Source organism: Puma concolor, chromosome E4 (assembly GCF_028749965.1).
Source record: "Puma concolor isolate L17-30 chromosome E4, mPumCon1.1.hap2, whole genome shotgun sequence".
Classification (NCBI taxonomy): domain Eukaryota; kingdom Metazoa; phylum Chordata; class Mammalia; order Carnivora; family Felidae; genus Puma; species Puma concolor.
In genome coordinates this window covers 68,130,787-68,151,965 of record NC_141683.1, presented here as the reverse complement: position 1 = coordinate 68,151,965, position 21,179 = coordinate 68,130,787, and the positions used below count along the sequence as shown (strand labels likewise).

The 21,179-nt window shown below is 48.2% G+C and overlaps 1 protein-coding gene across 2 annotated transcripts in view; it reads right to left on the bottom strand.

The window, feature by feature from the left end:
• Positions 1–21,179, bottom strand: part of ACBD3 (acyl-CoA binding domain containing 3) — a 33,507-nt gene that overhangs the window by 8,661 nt on the left and 3,667 nt on the right. Inside the window, exons 2-5 of one of the 2 annotated variants that reach the window (XM_086694199.1) lie at positions 8,014–8,155; positions 7,228–7,368; positions 4,041–4,199; positions 2,376–2,550 (exon numbers count right to left, since the gene is read on the bottom strand). In XM_086694199.1, the coding sequence (XP_086550325.1) occupies positions 2,376–2,550; positions 4,041–4,199; positions 7,228–7,368; positions 8,014–8,155 (617 nt within the window). Of the gene's footprint in view, positions 1–2,375; positions 2,551–4,040; positions 4,200–7,227; positions 7,369–8,013; positions 8,156–21,179 lie in introns of those variants that run through there. The other variant, XM_086694200.1, reaches the window with a different exon arrangement.

The window sequence follows — 21,179 nt, the reverse complement described above, 5'->3', positions numbered from 1 at the left end:
GATGTGACACTGGAGTAAAAGCTAAAAACGATCCAAATTATCATGGACAAAACCTGCAACGGAAGGTCACGTTTGCGTGACCTGAGGATCACTAGAAAAAACTGACCAGGAAAAATTAAAATAGAGAGAAATAATCAACCCCAAATACAACCGAAGGTAAACACTGAACACAGTAACATTTGTTCTTAAAACGGACAGAAGATCTTGATCAGATTCAGAAACCTACAATCTGAATCAGGAAAATTACACTGGGTAGAAATAAATGATCACGAAGGAAAACTCACAAAGGCAGAAACTATCATTGGTAAAAGCTCCCTTCCGGGCCTTCCCTCCCCCTCCCCCGCTGTAAGCGCTATGACCAGCCTCACCTAGAACACTGCAGATGTGCTTTGCCTGTGTGTCAACATTATCCACTTGGAACGTATAATAAATGCTCTTTTTTGTGTCTGGCATCTTTTACTAAACATTATTTCTGTAAGGTTCATCCACAGAGTGGTAAGTAATTGTAATTTGCGCTGCTAAGACATTTCATTGTGAAATTACAAAATTCATCTGTTTTAGTGTTGGTGAGCCCTCGGGCATTTAAGTAACTTTAAACTAAAACAAGAGGTCATAAGTAAGCGTATGTTTATGAAAGTAGAAAATAAAGCACAGGGGAAAAAGCGTCGGTAATCTCACGGTTCAGGACAGTGACGCAGTTTAGCGTATCTGTATTTACATTTAACGTGTCACCTGCAAACCGACTACTTCAACGAACAGCGACACTTTCTCCGGTGCTAACGCAGGCGAGTGATACACGGAAGACTTCAAAATACCTTCTTCCGGGGCCCGGATTCTCAGTCTTTCCCCATCAGTCTCCAGAAAGAGTACCAGCGTCCAGAAAAAGAGCATGCAACCAACCCAAGTGGGCAAACCCAGAACATTCAGTGAACGACAGGCAAGCAAAAGAAAGCATTTCTGTTGGTGATCAGCAGGCCCGGCTCACACGGTCGCTGTCCAGGAGGCCACGCTTGAATTCCTCCAGCAGAGCGAACCCCCTTGGGGATCCCACTGTTCACCAACGGATTCTAACTATCATGTAGAACAGACCATACCTCTTTCTTTATATCATCTCTCATCTGTACTTTGGGAAGTTTTAAAAGCACAGGAAGGTATAGGAACAATCACCCACGTAACTACACCTCCACACGAACAAGTCTTAGCATTCTGTCACTTTGCTCAGTATTTATAAAGAAAATTAACACTTTATGAGGGCTGAGGTTTCCTCTGATCCTTCCCCAACCCCTTTCCTTCTCCATTCCCAATGACATCCAATATGGTCGATCACGGTAATCCAAATTACGGATTCCAGTTCTTTCTGGTTCTCTTTCCAAGATTCTTGGTTTGCAGGTATCTTGATTTGCAAGGTTCTTGACTGCAAGATTCTGTTCTCTTATTTAAACGACAGCAACCTCTAAACAGGACGGGGCGTGTGAGCCACCCTGCTGAAAAACTACCTCGAGGCCCGTCACAGAAGCAGGGACAGGGGTGGCAGGCTAAAATAAGACACGGGCTTTCGAGGACAGCAGAGAAACCCCTTGGAATTCCCACTTATTGTCTTGAATAAACTAGGTGAACGTCGTTTTCATCCTCTCACGAACGACAAAAATCTGCCTTTTCCCTCTCAGTAACGCTGAAGACCCCAGGGAAGAGGTACTTGAAGCGAGGAGTGAATTTTCAAAGAACTTAAAGAGGCTGGCAAGATGACGAGGAACGCAGAGCCACCGCCGCGCCCCACGTTCTCCTCGCTCTGACTTTTGGACCGGCAACGGGTGCTTTAGGAGCGAAAACTCCATGAGTAAAGCCGGCCAGGTTAACTCCAGAGGCAGTCACGCCTCGGCCCGATGGGCAACGCGAGTGTCAGACCGGCCCTCTGCTGGAGGCACCAGACACTTTCACGTGGCAGCTCGCTCTGTGAGGGGAACGGGACAGGCACCGGGACTTTCATCGCCTTCTTGCGGACCAGGGGAAAGGGCGGGAAACTCAGACGGCAGGCGACGCATCTGAGAGGCAACAAGACAACGGCAGAGCAGAGCCGGGACAGGATCCGAGTGTCATGTGACAACCCCCCCCCCCCCCCCCCCCGCCCCACTGCTGCGCCTCTCCCCTCCTGCATGGGGCAGGGAGCCGGAGGAGCACCGGCGGCCACGGCACCTGCCGCTGCCGTCAACGCGGCCAGCCCGGCTCTGCCGGATCAGCCGACGGCCTCCGGGGACGGTCCTTCCGCGGGCGGTGGTCCGGCCCGTGACCCCCGCCTGCCAGGGCCGCCCTGGGAGACACTGCCCTCCCCCCGCTCCCCTCACCACCACCACCCCCCCCCCCAGCCCCGGGCGCACCTGCTGCTGGGCCAGCTGCGCCTGGTACAGCTGCTGCATGTACTGCTGGTAGTGCTGCTCCTGCAGCTGGCGCACCAGGAGCTGCTGCTGCTCCGAGCTGCCCGGGTACTGCTGCGCCGCGTACTGCCGGAACTGCGCGGCCGTCTGCGAGTTCAGCGCCGCCATGATCTGCTGCCTGCAAAACGCGGAGAACGCCCGCCGGTCGCACCACGGCCGCCGCGCCGGGCCGCGCGTCCCCGCTCTCCGTCCCGACCGGCCGTCGCCCCTCGAAGGCTCCGGGCGGCCGACGCGGACCCGTCGGCCCGGATCCCGGGCCCAGAGGAAAGGTCTCGGGAAACACGCTCGGCCTCGGGTCCATCGGGAGGCTCTCCGAGGAAGAGCCGGCACGGACGCGGAGGGTACTACGCGCCACCGGACCCGGCGCCACCGCTGCGACGACGGACCCCGCGGCCCCCGGCGCGCGCCCCTCGGCCCGAGCGTTCCCGTGCGAGGCCGCCCGGCGCTCAGCACCCCGGCGGGGGCGAGGCCGAGAAGCGGGGCGCGGCGTCCAGGGACGTGCCCGAGATCACGCCAACGGAGCGGCCGGGGCCGGGGTTCAAGTCCCGGCAGGCCTCTCGGACCCGGCCGCTGTCAGAGGGGGACTGGCCTCTAGGCCAGAGGGGAGACACTGAACCGTGGGCCGCGGCTTCTCGACCTGAATAGAGGAGGAGCAGCGAGGGGCAGAAGAGTGACTAGAAGAGGATGCGAGGGGCCCTGGGACGTGGAAAGAAAGCCAGTGAAAACCTGAGGGTCTCTTGCATTTAATTTAAAGCCCGCCTCGGGGCACCGAGTGGCTCAGTCTGTTAAGTGGCCGACTGCGGCTCAGGCCGTTGATCTCATGGTTCGTGGGCTCGAGCCCCGTGTCAGGCTCTGAGCTGTCAGCGCCACTTCGGATTCTGTGTCTCCCTCTCTGCCCCTCCCCCGCTCGCACTCTGTCTTTCTCTCAAAAATAAACAAACATTAAAAAAAAAAATTTTAAGCCCGCCTTAAAGGAGAACACGGAAAACGGTATCCGGGCCCACCTGTTACTATAAATGTCTGTCGTGTTCTTCCAGACAGGCTCCACATGCTTAACTCAGTTATGTGACCAACTCCACAAAGACCTCAACAGGCCAATGACAGATAAAGCAGAATGTCACAATGACACTGGGCATGGCCGCCCCCAGAGCGGTGTACTCCTAGTCTCTCTCCAAAGCGGAACGAGGCCCGGGGTGGGTCGGGGACTAGCCCGACGCCTTTCCGAGGAACAACGAGAAATAACGAGACATCAGCGGACCCTCACGTTCTCTGCAGACCTTCCCCGACGTCTGCAGTGTTAAGCCCTTCCTGCCTGTACCCAGAGCTCCCTCTGCAAGAGCCGGTCCCCTGGGAGACGGCTGCGCTCACCGCCCCGAACAGGAGACGGTTTCGGGTCCCAAACCCCGTACTCAGAACGGCACCTGCCACGGGCCGCACCGCCCGGATTCTCTGTCCCGGGCCCGTGTCTCTGGGCCTCTCGGACTCTGGCCGGTCTGGCGGATGCACGAACACCCAGAGAGGGCAAAGCAGACGCACAAGCAGGGAAGCAAGACAAGGTCACGGGGACCCGGAGACAGAGCGAGCGGACGGCGGGCACAGGGGGCTCACTTCTGCTGTTCCAGCCGCAGCCGCTCCTCCTCCAGCCGCCGCCGCTCTTCCTCCTCCCGCCGAAGCCGCTCCTCCTCCTCTCTCCTGCGCTTCTCCTCCTCCTTCTGCACTCGCTCTCGCTCCTCTTCTTCCCGCCGCCTTCGCTCCTCCTCCTCCTTCCTACGGGGGAGGACAGGGAGGACAGACACCATGAGCGCCGCACGAGGGCTCCCGCTTCAAAATAACCAAGGCCGTCTTTCCCAGTGACCACGGACTCAGCCCCGAGAGGACGTGGTGGTCTTCTCACACTGCAAAACGTGCGCGCTCCGCCAGGAGCCATCTCCCCTCCGGAGCCCACGTCACCGCACGCAGGACCACGGCAGGGACATCGGCCACCGGGCAGCACAGAGAGGTGTCCGTCGGGAAGACACCACTGCAATCACTACCATACGCCCACAGCCCAAAGGTTTCCCAGCCTGGCGGCCTCCCAGCCCGGCACGGTGCTCTCGACACCAGTACAGAAGTGAACATTGCCCCTCTAGTGCCACGGAGCCACAAAACTACGAGTCGTGGCCGAACGTACTGATGTTTACTCTGCTCGTGTAATGCGAAGAGCAGGCAAATACAAAGGACGCCTTCCTGGGTCCGTTACCGTCTGCGGAGAGAAGACGGCACTGACAGCAAAGCGGGGACAGGGCTCTGGCCTGTGCTTTACGTGTTGCTAATGAAAAACATTTATAGGGCACAGATCTGTAGGTTACTTCTGAGTTTAAAAAATATCAAAGCTTTCAGACGCCCACTGGCTTAGTCGGTAGAGCATGAGACTCTTAATCTCAGGGTTGTGAGTTCAAGGCCCACGTTGCGGTGGAGCCTACTTAAAATTAAAATAAGGGGCGCCTGGGTGGCTCAGTGGGTTAAGTGTCTGACTTCAACTCAGGTCACGATCTCACGGTTCATGAGTTCGAGCCCAGCGATGGGCTCTGTGCTGACAGCTCGGAGCCTGGAGCCTCCTTCGGATTCTGGGTCTCCTCCCTCTCTCTGCCCCTCCCTCCTTCACGCTCTGCGTGTGTCTCTCTCTCTCTCAAAAATTAACAAACGTTTAAAAAAATTTATTTAGGGGCGCCTGGGTGGCGCAGTCGGTTAAGCGTCCGACTTCAGCCAGGTCACGATCTCGCGGTCCGTGAGTTCGAGCCCCGCGTTGGGCTCTGGGCTGATGGCTCAGAGCCTGGAGCCTGCTTCCCATTCTGTGTCTCCCTCTCTCTCTGCCCCTTCCCCGTTCATGCTCTGTCTCTCTCTGTCCCCAAAATGAGTAAACGTTGAAAAAAAAAATTTTTTTTTTAAATTTATTTAAAAAAATAAGTTACAAAGCTTTGAACATAAAAGAGAAAAAGAACAGCAGGAAATGCAGGTGCTGCCCCATCCAGCTCTGGCCCTCCCCTGGTGCCTCTCTGGCTACCCGCGGTGTGGACGGCAGGGTGGCTGAGGACGGGACACAGAAGACCTCTGAGGATCTGAGAAGACACCACACTTCTTGGTCTTACCATGACAACTGCTTGGGTCACCCCGCTTTTCTCCCAAAACTCCTATAATTGATTAACAACACATCCGAGCCACAGCCAAGGCTCAAAATATAGCGATAACATGACCTACTTGTAACCGGTCACAGCTGGCAGGGGGTAAGATGTTCCAAGGCCAGAGCGAGACTTCTGGACTGAGGAACTCTAGTCTTAAATGCTTTCAAGGAGTGCTAGATGAACTTGATCTCATGACAGAACTACAGTTTTAAAAAGAAAAATACAGGGCGCCTAGGTGGCTCAGTTGGTTAAACTTCCAACTTCAGCTCAGGTCATGATCTTGAAGTTCAAGAGTTCGAGCCCCACCTTGGGCTCTGTGCCAACAGCCCGGAGCCCGGAGTCTGCTTCGGATTCTGTGTCTCCCTCTCCCTCTGCCCCTCCCCCGCTTGCACACGCTCTCTTAAGAATAAACAAACATGTGGAGCGCCTGAGTGGCTCAGTCGGTTGAGCATCTGACTTCAGCTCAGGTCATGATCTCACAGTTTATGAGCTGGCACCCCACATCGGGCTTGCTGCTGTCAGCACAGAACCCGCTTGGGATCCTCTGTCCCCCTTTCTCTCTGTCCCTCCCTGGCTTGCACGTGCTCTCTCAAAAATAAACAAACACTTAAAAATAAATATCTAAGTAAACAAGTAAATAAATAAATACGCAAATGAACGAACGTTTTTTAAAAAATCAAAACTTGTCCTTTGGATAAAAACAATCTTCTTTTGGATAAGTGCCTTCTGAAACGTCCGAAATGATTTCCTATCATCTTACACAGGAACGGACTGCACCTAGGGCTGTCCCTTGATGAGCCGGTGGTTACAACCACAGACACAAGGGCTGTCTACGTCCTTGTGCTGTGACGGAGAAGTTCACCTTCACGTTAAGTGGCCCTGACAGCTATCCTTCTCTAGTGTTTGTGCCTATTTTTCAAGGTTTCTGTCTTCTTCCTATCAGGCTGTTTTCTCTTCTGTTGTTTCCAATTCAGGTTAAGGTAGAACACCAGAGAACCAACTGTTTCCAAAGTAAATACAATCTGAGGAAAAACTGGTTTTATGGTGTCACTTTCATTACCCAGAAATTTTAGATAATCAAAGTCATCGGAAGTATACCCTGTAGATAAACGCGTTCACTGCAATGCTGCTGGACTCACAACCACGAAAGAAAACCCCATAAACCTGAACAGCGTATTCAGCAACTCCCCCTCCAACCTCTGCAAATACCTAACAGGCCATCTGGGAGCCAGAGCCAATACGAATGTCTCCATAAGGCCGACCGAGTAGCACGGGTGACAGCCGTGCTACGGAGCACACTGTTCTAGAAGACCGAGGGAAAAGGCAGCAAAGGGTGAGTCGGACCAGGGGTGCAGGGTGGGGATGGTGGCCCAGGTTACGGGGGAGCTCGCTCAAAACCTCAGCGTGACCAGGAGGAGGAACGGCGCCACGACGGGGAGGAGGTGTCTGCGGAAGGGACAGCCAGGCGAGAGTGGCAGCCCAGCCCCCAAACTCCCAGGGCAATCGGCCGCTCCCACCAGCGGGGCTGGACGACCGCCCTAAGGAGTGGGCACCCGATGGAGGACAGACCCCACACGCAGCAGCGTCGGGCCGGGCCGCACCAGGAGGACACGCGCCGTGCCCTCGAACCTCACCTTTTCTTTTCTTGCTCCTCCTTCTCGATTTTGTGGGACGCGACGTACGTGGAGAAGAGATGGCAACACCTGTTCAGGAGCTCGACAAACTCTACCATGGCATCCTCTTTAGAGGTATTTCCCAGGGCCGCCCACTCTCTCCTGGAGGGAAAGCGGGACAGGTCACCTCCTCGCCACAGAGCGGAACGTGCCTTCACATAAGCCTACGCGCGAGCAATTCTCAATCAGAACTAAATCGGAGAGGGACCCTGGCATAAGGGAAAGGCTCAAGTCCTCAGTTTCAATGAGCAAGCGGGGTTGACTGAACGAGCTAGGCCACGCGCGGCCCAAACTCACAGCCGTAACCGCGGACTGAACGCCCTGCGGGTCCTCTCCACGCTAGCAAAGGGGTACAGAAGAGTCCCTCTCCTCCTGTCACCGCATTTTAGTCGTAACTGAACGCGCTCCACGGTGCATTCTTTTTCTGCCACAACTCTGTGCGCGTCCCACAAGGACATGTCTTACTGTATACTTTATGTGGCTGCTTTTCGTGTTATTTGGGGAGGATCAACTTTAGCTGCACTTGTCTTATGTTCATAATCAGAGGAGTAAACTTCTTCCACATTATTTATGCAAACACATCTCCACGCCAAACACACACACACGTGAAGATTCCAGAAGCTGCGAGCAGCAATGTCTGTTTCAGTCTGACTCTAAGCTAAGGAGCCTGCTGTCTACATCTTAACCAACTGGCTCTCCACTCAACATTACTGTCGCTAAATCCGTTATACAACAAAACATCGTTACCTCCTGTCATTCCCCAACACATCAAAGAATCCAACCTCAGGACAAGTGTCTGGATTATATGGACCCATAAGAACCTGCTTATGCAGTGCCACAAGCTTCAGTTTTTCTTCGTAAGTGGGATGAAAGGCTTTGCCATCTTTTTCTGCAAGAAAAAGAAACACAAAAACAATCAGAATTGGCAAAAAAAAAAGTACTTTTGGTATCCGACGACGCCGTTTCGCTCTCTAAGGTAGTCACAAACTACCTGCGATAGATACAGATCTTACGGTGAGAGTTTTATTTCATATACTGAATTTTAATAGAGTCTAAGGCAGAAACCCTTTATGCGGAGTTGTTTGTTTTTAATGAAGCCAAACACCAATATCTATGTTAAAACTTCTACAGAAGAAACCAATCTGTCAAGCTAACAGGCACACACATACAAACTGTACCACCTGACATCTTCTCCACATATTAAAACTTGTGCAACAATCATTTTTATAGTTATTTAACTTCATTTCAGAGAGAGAGCATGGGAGCAGGGGAGAGGGGCAGGGGTGGTGGAGGAGAGGGAGAGACAGAGAGAGAGAGAGAGAGAGAGAGAGAGAGAGAGAGAGAGGGAGAGGGAGGGAGAGGGAGGGAGAGGGAGGGAGAGGGAGGGAGAGGGAGGGAGAGGGAGGGAGAGAATGAATGAATTCCAAGCAGGCTCCATACTGTGTCGAGCCCAATGCGGGGCTTGATCCCACAACCCAGGATCACCCCCTGAGCCGAAATCAAGAGTTGGACACTCGGGGAGCCCAGGTGGCTCAATCGGTTAAGCGTCCAACTCTTGGTTTCGGCTCAAGTCATGATCTCATGGTTCACGGATTCCAGCCCTTCATCAGGCTCCACCCCACGAAGCCTCTTTGGGATTCTCTGCTTCTTCCCCTCATCCTGCGCACTCTTCCTCTTTCCCTCTCTCTTTAAAAAAAGAAAATTTTTTTAAATTAAAAATAGTATGTATTGCCTACAAATTTTATCCTAGTACATAGTCGTCACCAAAATAAAATCACTGATGAGAAAAGAATGTGGGTTAAAGCTTATGAACAGGAAACTCAGCAGGAAAAAAAAAAAAAAGCGGCCAATAAGCATCCCAACATATTTAATCAACTAGTCACAAAAATGGCAATCAAAACCATACCAAACCATAACCAAAACTTGTGCCGTGATATGGTCAAAAAAAGTCAGGTAACATCAAGAGCTGGTAAGACCGGGACAAAGAGGCACCCACGCTCCCGGATGATGCTGTTAAGTATACACGGTTACCTTGGAAGGTAACAGTTATGTTAGAAGTTTTCTTGGAAGACAAGTTAGCGATAGATTCCAAAATCATAAAGGTGCACACCCTGCCATCCAGTCCTTCCAATTCTCGTTCTCTCCCCTTCATACTGTCCCGAATACGGACAGAGGCACGTGCAGGGATATTCGCTGCCGCTGTGTGCTTGCCATCCTAAACAATCTAAAAGTTCTTCGAGAAAGAAACGGCTAAATAATGTAACACATTTGGATTGTGGCATATATGACTTACAGGAAGTAGTAAGTGAAAAATGCAAGCGGCAGAAGATGATACACAGTCAGAGCACACAACACGCTTCATCAATCCTAAACACTCCCCCAACCACACACTTGAACATCTCTAAAATCAGATTTGGTTTTACCAGCTGCCATTTTCAAGTTACAAATAAGCAGGTTTTCTTTAGCATGTAAGATATTAGGGAGTCTTAAAGCTTTTAAAAACGGGGTGCCTGGGTAGCTCCGTTGAGCGTACACAACTCCAGATTTTGGCTGCGGTCATGGTTTCAGAGTTGAGTTCGAGCCCATCGGGCTCCGTGCTGATAGCGCAAAGCCCGCTTGGAATTCTGTCTCCTTCTCTTTCTCTGTCTGCTCCTCCCACGTGCACGTACTCACGTGCTCTCTCAAAAATAAACTTTTAAAAAACAGGAAAAAAAAGGATCTTAGAGTTGACACAATACAGCATGTAAACACACCCACATACATATTCTACAGGTACGTTTACGTGAATGTAAATGCAAATTAAAAAAATCCAGGAGTCACATCACACCAAAGGAAACCGAAGGAGTCTCACAGAGAATTTAAGCCTTACTTGTCATTGTAATCTTTCAAAGGAAAATGTGCGGAAGAATAAGCTGAACTGTTAAGAGGAGTTTCCTTTTTTTTTTTTTTAATTTTTTTAACGTTTATTTATTTTTGAGAGAGAGAGAGAGAGAGAGAGAGAGAAAACATGAGCTGGGGAGGGGCAGAGAGAGGGAGACACAGAATCCCAAGCAGGCTCCAGGCTCTATGCTGTCAGCACAGAGCCCGACACGGGGCTCGAACTCACGAACCGTGAGATCCTGACCTGAGCCGAAGTCAGACGCTTAATCGACTGAGCCACCCAAGAGCCCCAGAGAACTTTTATATACTTCTATGTACCTGCACTTTTTTTTCCAGCAAGAACAAACTCATGCGGTATTTGGAAAAAAATATTAAGAAAAGACACTGGGACACTGATCTTATTTATTTAATACAAATCGAAACAACTCAAGCAACCTGTGGACCTGCCATCTGTCTTTGCTACTGAGCAAACAGTATCACTAGACAATTAGCACCAAGGAGGAACTTCCTCTAAAGCTTTTTGGACAGGATTATCAGAGTTATTTATTTACCAAGTAAGAGGCAATTCCCACTTCAAAATCTCTTAGAATGCTATTTCAGGGTGCCCGGGGGTCTCAGTCGGTTAGGCATCTGACTCTTGGTTTTGGCTCAAGTCATGATCTCACGATTCATTGGTTCAAGCCCTGGTCAGGCTCTGTGCTGACGGTGCAGAGCCTGCTTGGAATTCTCTCATATTCTCTCTCTCTCTCTCTCGCTCTCTCTCTGCTCCTCCGCCACTTGCATATGTGCTCTCTCTCTCACTCGCTCTCAAAATAAATAAAAATAAACCTAAAAAAAGAAGGTGTTTTTGTTTTTTTTTAGTATTTTTTTAAAATGTTTGTTTTTGAGAGAGAGAGAGAGAGAGAGAAAGAGAGAGAGAGATACAGCACTAGTGGGGGAGGGGCAGAGAGAGAAGGAGACCCAGAATCCGAAGCAGGCTCCAGGCTCTGAGCTGTCAGCCCAGAGCCCGACGCGGGGCTCGAACTCACGGACCGCGAGATCGTGACCTGAGCCGAAGTCGGACGCTCAACCGACTGAGCCACCCAGGCGCCCCATGTTTTGTTTTTTAAAGCCAAAAAGAACTACTCTAAGGATACCATTTTGAGCCTTATAAAGAGAAATTACGTGCTGGTGACTCAAGGTGAAGTGAGCCTAAGAAACAGCAGGGGTGGAGCACAGGAGGTACAAGTCCTTGCTTTGTTCAGTCAGGATTGCTGGGGTTTGTCGCTTTCTCCTTTAGGGGGAAAAAAAGCCTGAATTGTATGGAAGTGGTTGCTCTGACCTAAATAAATGTAAATAAAGATAAAATCAGATGGAAACTTTATCCACTAGAAGACCAAACACTTTCCCGATTAGTCATGTAATATAGCAATTTTCAAACCTACACACACACACACACATTCCTACTTGCTGCAGGGAGAGGATTTGACACCAACAGTCTAGTAGATATCAACACAATTTTTCTAGCCTATTGACTACTACAGTTATTTCAGTGGAGGGAGGGTCCATTTCTTACCAGGTAATGAATTTACTCCTTTATTTCAAAGACCTAGCCCTGCAAACTAGGAGCAGGGGAAGAAGAGGGAGGGTAGGCAAACATCGAAACTGTGACAGTTAATTAGCAAGTTGTCAGCCTAACCTCCCGCCCTAAAAAGTGACTCACCCACAGGCAGGGTGAGTTTCCGGATTTCTGAATGTCGTTTTAACATGTGCCCTTTTTACTGGAGCAGCATGGTACTCGTGACGTCTGGTCTGTGAGTTTGAGCCGTAGAGATTACTTAAAAATAAAATTTCACAGGGGTTCCTGGGGGGCTCAGTCGGTTAAGCGTCCGACTTCGGCTTGGGTCATGATCTCACGGTTCATGGGTTCGAGACCCATGTCGGGCTCTGTGCGGACACCTCGGAGCCTCGAGTCTGCTTCGGATTCTCTCTCTCTCTGCCCCTTCCCTGCTTGCACTCTGTGTGTCTCTCTCTCTCTCTCTTTCTCTCTCTCAAAAATAAATAAAATGTAAAAAAATAAATAAATAAAATCTCACACAGAAAAAAATAAAGAAAGAAGAATACATTTTCAGTGTTAGCTCTGGCCCAGCGTCAAATTAATCTGTTCACCACCATGAACCCAAGCACTCAGCACCACGCTTGGTTCATGGGTACCACCTAACCCATGCCCGACTAAAGGAAAAACTAACTTCACAGGTCAATTTCTGTGAGAATTAGCAAAACGGTACATTCGTTCTTATCAACTGTACTGGCATTTCCACAGAATCATGTGCACACTTGTTCAAGAACTGTTCTATCATCTTTCGTTAAATTCTACTATGGGATCTTCACATTAATCGGCATCATCCAAGCTGGGGACCAAATGTGTCTGAACCAAAAACAAGCACGACAAGACAAAGAAAAGGAAACGCATCGAAACGTCATCTTTCTGAAGGATCGGCTTACAGAGTTTTCTTTAGTCATTTTTTATTCCCAAATTTTCTTCAATATGCATAACGTACTTTCACATCAAATACATATACGCTTTTTTCTTGTTTAACAAACATTTGTAAAAAGTCAAGACAACTCATCTTTCAGCCTTTGGGACGAGGTTAACAGATCCATTATTCTCCCCGGAAGAAGAGACACAACCCAGGAGGATGTGCAAATCCCGCCCTCGGTACACACAGCCCACACGGTGCTCGTGTTCTCAACGCAGGATGTGTTTTGTTCGGTTTTCCAAGTCAGATGAGAATAATTTTCTTCTCAATTACTTACGGTTCCACAGGCATTAAATACGCTTAATAGGGAAGTTGTAACTGCCATTAACTACACAGAAAAAGCCTTGATGAAACTCAAAAATCTCTCACCAGGACCACATTCCTAAAGGGAAGTTCTAGTTCAGTGCTGCCGGAAAGGAATACAGACTGGCATCACCTTAGGTTCCTGCAGTCACACAGTTAATTATTACCAAGTTATACTCTGTTTTCTACGGCAACCAAAAAACAAATGTGAAGTACGCTTAGAAAGAAACGGCAGGGCTATTTTTCAGGTACAACCGCATAAAGACACAGCAACAAGCAGACGGCTACCATCACCAAAGGGAAGCGTGACTGCAAAGCTAGTCATTCTTTTTTTTTTTTTTTTTTAACGTTTATTTATTATTGAGAGACAGAGCGAGACAGAGCATGAGCATGGGAGGGGCACAGAGAGGGGGAGACACAGAATCCGAAGCAGGCTCCAGGCTCCGAGCCGTCGGCACAGAGCCCGATGCGGGGCTCGAACTCACAAACCAGGAGATCATGACCTGAGCTGAAGTTGGATGCCTAAATGACTGAGCCACACAGGCGCCCCGCAAAGCTAGTCATTCTTAACTGACTGGACTGAAAGGGATCACCTGTTGGCATCTGTCCAGCAACAACGATTTTAAAAAGTTCATTTTCTATAAAACCGAAGACCGATAAAAGGTTACAAATCAGTTTTACCTAAAGGAGACAGACTAAAGCAGGGAGTGGCAAACTGGATCGATCATGCCCACTGCTGTCTTTATAAGACCTGGGAGCTAAGAATGGCTTTTGTAAAGTTTTCTTGTTTAAAGTAAGCGCTATGCCCAACGTGGGGCTTCAACTCATGACCCTGAGATCAAGAGTCACATCTCTACCGAATGAGCCGGCCAGGTGCCCCTGGTTTTTACGATTTTCTTTTTTTTTTTTTTTTTTTAATTTTTTTTTCCAACGTTTTTTATTTATTTTGGGGACAGAGAGAGACAGAGCATGAACGGGGGAGGGGCAGAGAGAGAGGAAGACACAGAATCAGAAACAGGCTCCAGGCTCCGAGCCATCAGCCCGGAGCCCGACGCGGGGCTCGAACTCACGGACCGCGAGATCGTGACCTGGCTGAAGTCGGACGCCTAACCGACTGCGCCACCCAGGCGCCCCAACGATTTTCAAGGGCTGTAAAGCAACAACAAAAAAGCAAAAATGGAAAAACAAAAACAAAGAATATAAATGAACACAGACCATATGTAGCCATTAGAGACTAAAATACTATCTAGCCTTTTATTTTTTTTTTTGATGTTTATTTATTGACAGAAATAGACAGACAGACAGAATGTGAGCAGGGGAGGAGCAGACAAAGGAGACACAGAATCCAAAGCAGGCTCCAGACTCTGAGCTGTCAGCAGAGCCCACAAACCGCGAGATCATAACTTGAGCCAAAGTCAGACGCTTAACCAACTGAGCCACCCGGGCGCCCCCTATCTGGCCCTTTTATAGGGAAAGTTTGCCGACTCCTGACTAGAGGAAGAAGTAAACTCAGAAGCCAAATGACTTCCAGGTATTCAAAAAAAAAAAATGCCAGTATAATTAAAAGGATAGAGAAAGTATTTACAAACTTCCAGCTAACCATGATGAATTAAACACACACCATTAGCTCTGATCCTCGATGAAAAACCTCCACGCAAACAAACAAGGGAGGCAATTTAGAGAACGCTGGGAAGGTTCAGGAACCGGGTTCCTGAGGCTCCAGGTTCATAAGAAGCTGGAGTCTAGACGGAAATAATAATGCTTCTTAGGGGTACTAAGGAGGAGGCACCCCTCCCTCCCACTGTGTTCGACAACCCCAAGCAGGCAGGCGGCTACCCGGCCCCTACTTCAGCAGAGGGCTGACGTTTACTGGAGAACCCGAATCACACGTGCTCCAGATGGGGGAGCACCAGGCTGGGAGTGAAATGCAGGACTAAAAACCGAGCAACGAGTTGCCCTCATCAACCCTCATCAACGGTCAACAACTTCCCCCCACCCTCCCTTCTCCGGCCTACTTCCTGAATGCTGACAACTAAGTTCCTACAACCCAGGAAGCAGCCAGGAGTATCTGCGGGAAAAACTGACCCCAAAGATAAAACCTACAATTACTGGGGCGCCTGGGTGGCTCCGTCGGTTAAGCGTCTGACTTCGGCTCAGATCACGATCTCGCGGTCCGTGGGTTCGAGCCCCGCGTCGGGCTCTGTGCTGACAGCTCAGAGCCTGGAGCCTGTTTCAGATTCTGTGTCTCCCTCTTTCTCTGACCCTCCCCTGTTCATGCTCTCTCTCTCAAAAATAAATAAATGTTAAAAAAAATTAAAAAAAAAAACAACCTACAATTACTAATTCGAAAGGTACTGATGGTTTGAGGGTTCCCCTATGAAACCTCTGCTTCATCACCCTACAATTAAGGCTGCTACTCAAGGCTACAGTAACTGTTCGGTCCCTTACCCTCCAACAGGAATGAATACTTGACGATCACCAGATATTTGAGAATGCTTCCAACACGGGAACACCCACACCCCCACACCTAAACTGTTTTTTTTTTTTTTAACATTTATTTATTATTGAGAGACAGAGGGTGACAGAGCATGAGCAGGGGAGGGGCAGAGAGAGAGGGAGACACTGAATCCGAAACAGGCTCCAGGCTCCAAGCTGTCGGCACAGAGCCGGACGCGGGGCTCGAACTCACAGACTGCGAGATCGTGACCTGAGCCAAAGTCGGACGCTTAACCGACCGAGCCACCCAGGCTTACACTTAATATCCTTCAACTTTCAATATTACTTCAACTTACACTTAATATCCTCAGAGACAGAAGCTAATGTGTCCATTAAGCAAAACGAGGGACGAGAAAGAAAGACAATTTAGGGAATAAAAACTCTTAGAAATGGAAAATGTAAAAACAAATTAAAAAAAAAAAATCTTCCGGGGCGCCTGGGTGGCTCAGTCAGTTGGGCATCCGACTTTGGCTCGGGTCATGATTTCGCAGTTGATGACTTCAAGCCTGGCCTGGCTCTGTACTCACAGCTCAGAACCTGGAGTCTACTTCGGATTCTACGTCTCCTCTCTCTGTGCCCCCCTCTCTAAAACAAACATTAAAAAAGTATTTTTAAATATTTCATTGGCTAGAAAATGGAGTTGAGAATATCTCCTAAAAGACAGAGATGGAAAAGATAAGAGAATTAGAAGTTCAATTCAGAAGATCCAATATCTTTTTTTTTTAATGTTTATTTTTGAGAGAGAGACAGCACAAGCAGGGGAGGGGCAGAGAGAGAGAAAGATACAGAATCGGAAGCAGGCTCCAGCCTCTGAGCTGTCAGCACAGAGCCTGACATGAGGCCTGAACCCACAAACCGTGAGATCATGACCTCAGCCAAAGTCGGATGCTCAACTGACTGAGCCACCCAGGTGCCCCAGAAGTTCCAGTAACTTAGTATTAACATTATCATAGAGTGAAATCAGAGGAAAAAAGGGTGGAAATTATCATGAAATAATATAAGGAAATTTCCCAGAAATGAAGGATGCAGCTTGAGACTAGGATGACTATCAAATATTGAACATAATCATTCAAAACAGAAAGGAGATAAACAGAAATTTTCAAATGCTAAAGACAGAGAAAATTCTCAAACTTGTAGGAAGAGAAACAGGTCACAGCACAGGATCAGGAATAAGAAAGACTACAGACATCTTTAGAGCTGGCATACTGAAAGCTAGAACACAATGGAATTATACCTTGAAATTCTGGGAAGGGACTCATCTTGAACTCTTGACCCCCAGCACTGTAAAATAGGTGTTGTTTTAAGCCACTGAGTTTGTGGTAATTTGTTTCAGCAGTAATAGGACACTAACACAATACACAAAACATATTTTCCCAAGCAATTAAAAATAGAAGTGGCTTCTAGATTATGTTCTTATTAAATTCCTAAAGGGGCGCCTGGGTGGCTCAGTCAGTTAGGGATCCGACTCTTGTCTTCAGCTCAGGTCATGATCTCACGGATTGTGGGATCGAGCCCCATGCTATCAGTGCAGACCCTATCTGGGATTCTTTCTCTGCCCTTCCCCCGCTCTTGCTCACCTCACACACTCTCTCTCAAAATAAACTTTAAAAAAAATTCACAAGTACTTACAGTTCTAATACGACAACATAATCTGATAATAGTGTCATTTTAAAAAATGCACAAGTATTTAACAGTTCTAATACAACAACATAATTGGTAACAGTACTGGAGTCAGTTACCAAGCCCAAAGCTCTGAAAAATTAAGTCCCTTCCACCTGAAATTAATTATACAAAAGGTTATTAGTCTCACACATCGACTGCAAGAATAGGTTTATACACAGAAATCCTATTTTTCTCTTTTCTTTGGAGGTAAAGGTGGAGTGATGTAACAAACTATTTCAATGTCCCTTCTGGCCTTTATCTGTGAAATGAAACCATACAATCTATGAGCCGGAAAGGACAGTAACGATCAGTGACTGAATCTCGCAACCAAAGCTCAGACCCCCTGTACATTTGCACATGGCCCACAACAACGTGTCTCTGGATACACAACATAATAAAGATGTAAACAGCAGCAGCAGTAAACCTGAAGTGTGAGAGAAGGAGAAGCGGTGGAGGTTACAGCTTAAACTAACGTGAACCAGAAACTATTTCACTAAGTCTCGTGGTCACCGCAAAGAAAAAACCTGCAGCAGGTTCACCAACGATTAAGAAAGGGGACTCAAAGCATATCCCCCCTAGCAACTGCTACCTTACGCCTGAGCAGGTGCAGGTGATGGGAACTCCCTGTCCCAGGCACGTGATTCCATCTCCACGTGGCTGTGGTTTTTAGTTCTTTACTGAGTCGATCTCTCGCACTTCTTTTTTTGTTTTATTTATTTTGAGAGAGAGAGAGAGAGCAAGTGTGTGCAACCAGGGGCGGCAGAGAAAGGAAAAGAGAGAAAATTTCAAGCAGGCTCCGTGCTGTCAGTGCAGAGCCTGACACAGGGCTCGATCTCACAAATCGTGAGATCATGACCTGAGCTGAGATCGAGCAGGAAGCTTAACTGACTGAGCCACCCAGGCGTCTCGATCTCTCAAATTTCTATCCACAGGGTCTATTTCCAGCTCTCGGCATTAAAGAAAACACATTTCACAGATAAGACCTCAAAAAAGCCACAAAATACCCATCATGTTTGCCCAGAGTTCTCTACGCTCTAGGCTAAACATCCGTAGCTAATTCCCTCACACTTGCTAAAGATCCACGTTTTATATCCCAGCTCTGTTAAGTATACAATAGGGACAAATTATTTAACCTTTCTGAGCCTCAGTATTGTCACCTATAAAATGGAGATGACTTCTCCATAGGGTTCTTGTGAGGGTTACAAACAACGTGTTCCAATGTGCTGGTGGAGTGCCCACAAAGCACACACTGACAGTGGCCATTATGCTAACGATGTCCCACACCTGGACAAGTGGCTCTCTTCTGAAAGACTCGATTTGTCTTTAACCCTAAAGGATGCTGCCTCAAACAAAAAGCATTACCCAGGGATGGCCGGATCTGCACCATCCGGAGCATGTCTCTCTCTTCCCTCACCCTAGATACTGTATTTCCATCAAACCAGCCCGAGATCAGATTAATGTGCTGGTTGGGGGGGGAGGGGTTGGGCAGAGAGAGAGGGAGACACAGAAGCCGAAGCAGGCTCCAGGCTCTGAGCTGCCAGCACAGAGCCCGATGCGGGGCTCCAGCCCACAAACCAGGAGATCATGACCTGAGCCAAGTCGGATGCTTAACCGACTGAGTTCCCCAGGTGCCCCACAACAAACCTCTGAATAAAGGAAGACACAGGGTTTATAAAACTGAGTGGCAGGATAAGAAAAAGCACCCTAGACGGTGCTGACTCCAGAGCTCAACTTAGTAAATATTAAGCCACAGTAGCTCCCATGTAGCAAACAGATAAAAGCACAGTAGCCCTCCCTTATCCATGGGGTACACAATACAAGACCCCTGAGGATGACTGAAACCACGGAGAGGACCGAACCCTATATATAGAATGCTTTTTCCTATACATATACATCCGTGATAAAACTAGATTTATCAAATTAGGCACAGTAACAGAACAAGAATAATAAAACAATTCTAACAATACTCTGTAATAAAAGTGATGTGGACGTGGCCTTACTGGCCCGTACTCACCCTCGTGATGACGGGAGATGATAAAACACGCATGCGATGAATGAGGTGACGAACGAGGTGATGTGGGGTAAACGACGCAGGAGCTGGGACGCGGCATCAAGGCTACCAAGACCTTCTGACGCGGTGTCAGGAAGATTACCAGCTTCCGGACCCCAGCTGACCACCGTGGGGGGTGAAACCAGCGGTGAGGGGAGCTACTGCAGACACTATCTCCTCTTGGGGGCAGTTTCCAGAGTGGGCGCCTTGTGGAAGTTCATCACCACACACTTATGAGCTGTGTACTTTCCTGAATATGTATTAAATGAAGGGGAGGCCTCTGGGGGAATGTCAAAGTAACTCACATGAAACACACACGTACACATATCCCTGAATCTGTCTTCAGGTGAAAATTTCAGTTCAGCTCAAATGTAAGTAACATGAACTAGCCAGTAAGAAAATCAGACGCGTGAAAGGTATTACTATTCTCAGCGCCTATCGTTCCTTTCTTAGGATAGTCTCGTAGGTCTGTATGTTCTCTTACACTATTACACCCTTGTATCTAAAGGTGAAGACAATAAAGAAAGCAGGAAAATATAAATTCAAAATTTAATAGATGGTGGATAGTAATAATTCAATTTCAAATTATCTGGGGCTAGACCACTCAAGTCCAGGAGGCACACACTAATTACACAGGCTACCGAAGAATGAACGACAGCTGCACATCACTGTAAAACCTCGATGGGGCCATTCATACAAATGGTGGGAAACGCCTGTGCTTAAAGATGACAAAACGAATGGAACCATCTCAGCATGTCCACGTGACTGCCTCTCTGAGACCCGTAACATAACTGAGCGTATGACCAAGTCTAATCAACAGGAATGCTAGTGGAAATGCATCAACAATTCCATATTCCATAAAGACACTGAGTCCAAGACTTACGACTTAAGTTCTTCCGAATTCGACTACAGGTTTTACATACCATACCCTCAAAAATACTCCTGCCATGCTCGCTCACTCGCTCTCACACATGCACTCTCACACACACACACACACACCCCAGATCCCTAGATCTGTCTACTGAAAAGGCCTAGAAACAATGACCAATCCAGTAGCAAAGAGCAGCCACTCCTATCACCCAGATGATGGCTCTTCAAAGGCTGTTTCCCACTAACAGGTTGGAACCTCGTCTCCTTGGACAAACGGCTAATTCCTGCTGAGGCAGGAAATGTATACGAATAACCTGGAACATCTCATCATATCAGATAGCAAGGAAGCTATGAAAAACTACTGGTCATGTCAAAGGAACTTATGAGTGAATTTGACAAGGCTCCCACTTGCTAAAGACAGTATTGAGCATCGATAAGAGCTTAAAAAAAAAATAAATCAGGGGCGCCTGGGTGGCGCAGTCGGTTAAGCGTCCGACTTCAACCAGGTCACGATCTCGCCATCCGTGAGTTCGAGCCCCGTGTCAGGCTCTGGGCTGATGGCTCGGAGCCTGGAGCCTGTTTCCGATTCTGTGTCTCCCTCTCTCTCTGCCCCTCCCCCGTTCATGCTCTGTCTCTGTCCCAAAAAAAATAAATAAAAAAAAGTTAAAAAAAAAATTAAAATCAATCAATCAATCAAATACGTGTAAAAGCATGAGTACATAATGACATCAAAAAAAAGTGTCACCCATTGAGGCCACTAGAGAAAGAACTCATTATTCTGAAAACTAATAAAGGGAAAGACGCATTCTTCCTTTCCTGTTTGAATTTCTACTCCAAACCAGATAACATATGAAGAAAAGCATTCCAGTGAAAGAAAGACCATTAGACTATCACCATTTTTCAATCCCTAATGAATTAACACATCCATTTTCAATTTACACGAGTTTAAAAAGATCATTACATTAGCTAAGTGCAGGCCTCCCAAAAAAATCTAATACTGTATTAGCAGCAATGGGATTTAGCAGGTCAATATTTTGATGAGCACATTTACTTGTCCTTTGGAGGCAATTTTTGCCCCATCACATTCAAAATCTCGAACCTGACAGCAATATTACATAGGAATTCAGATGGCT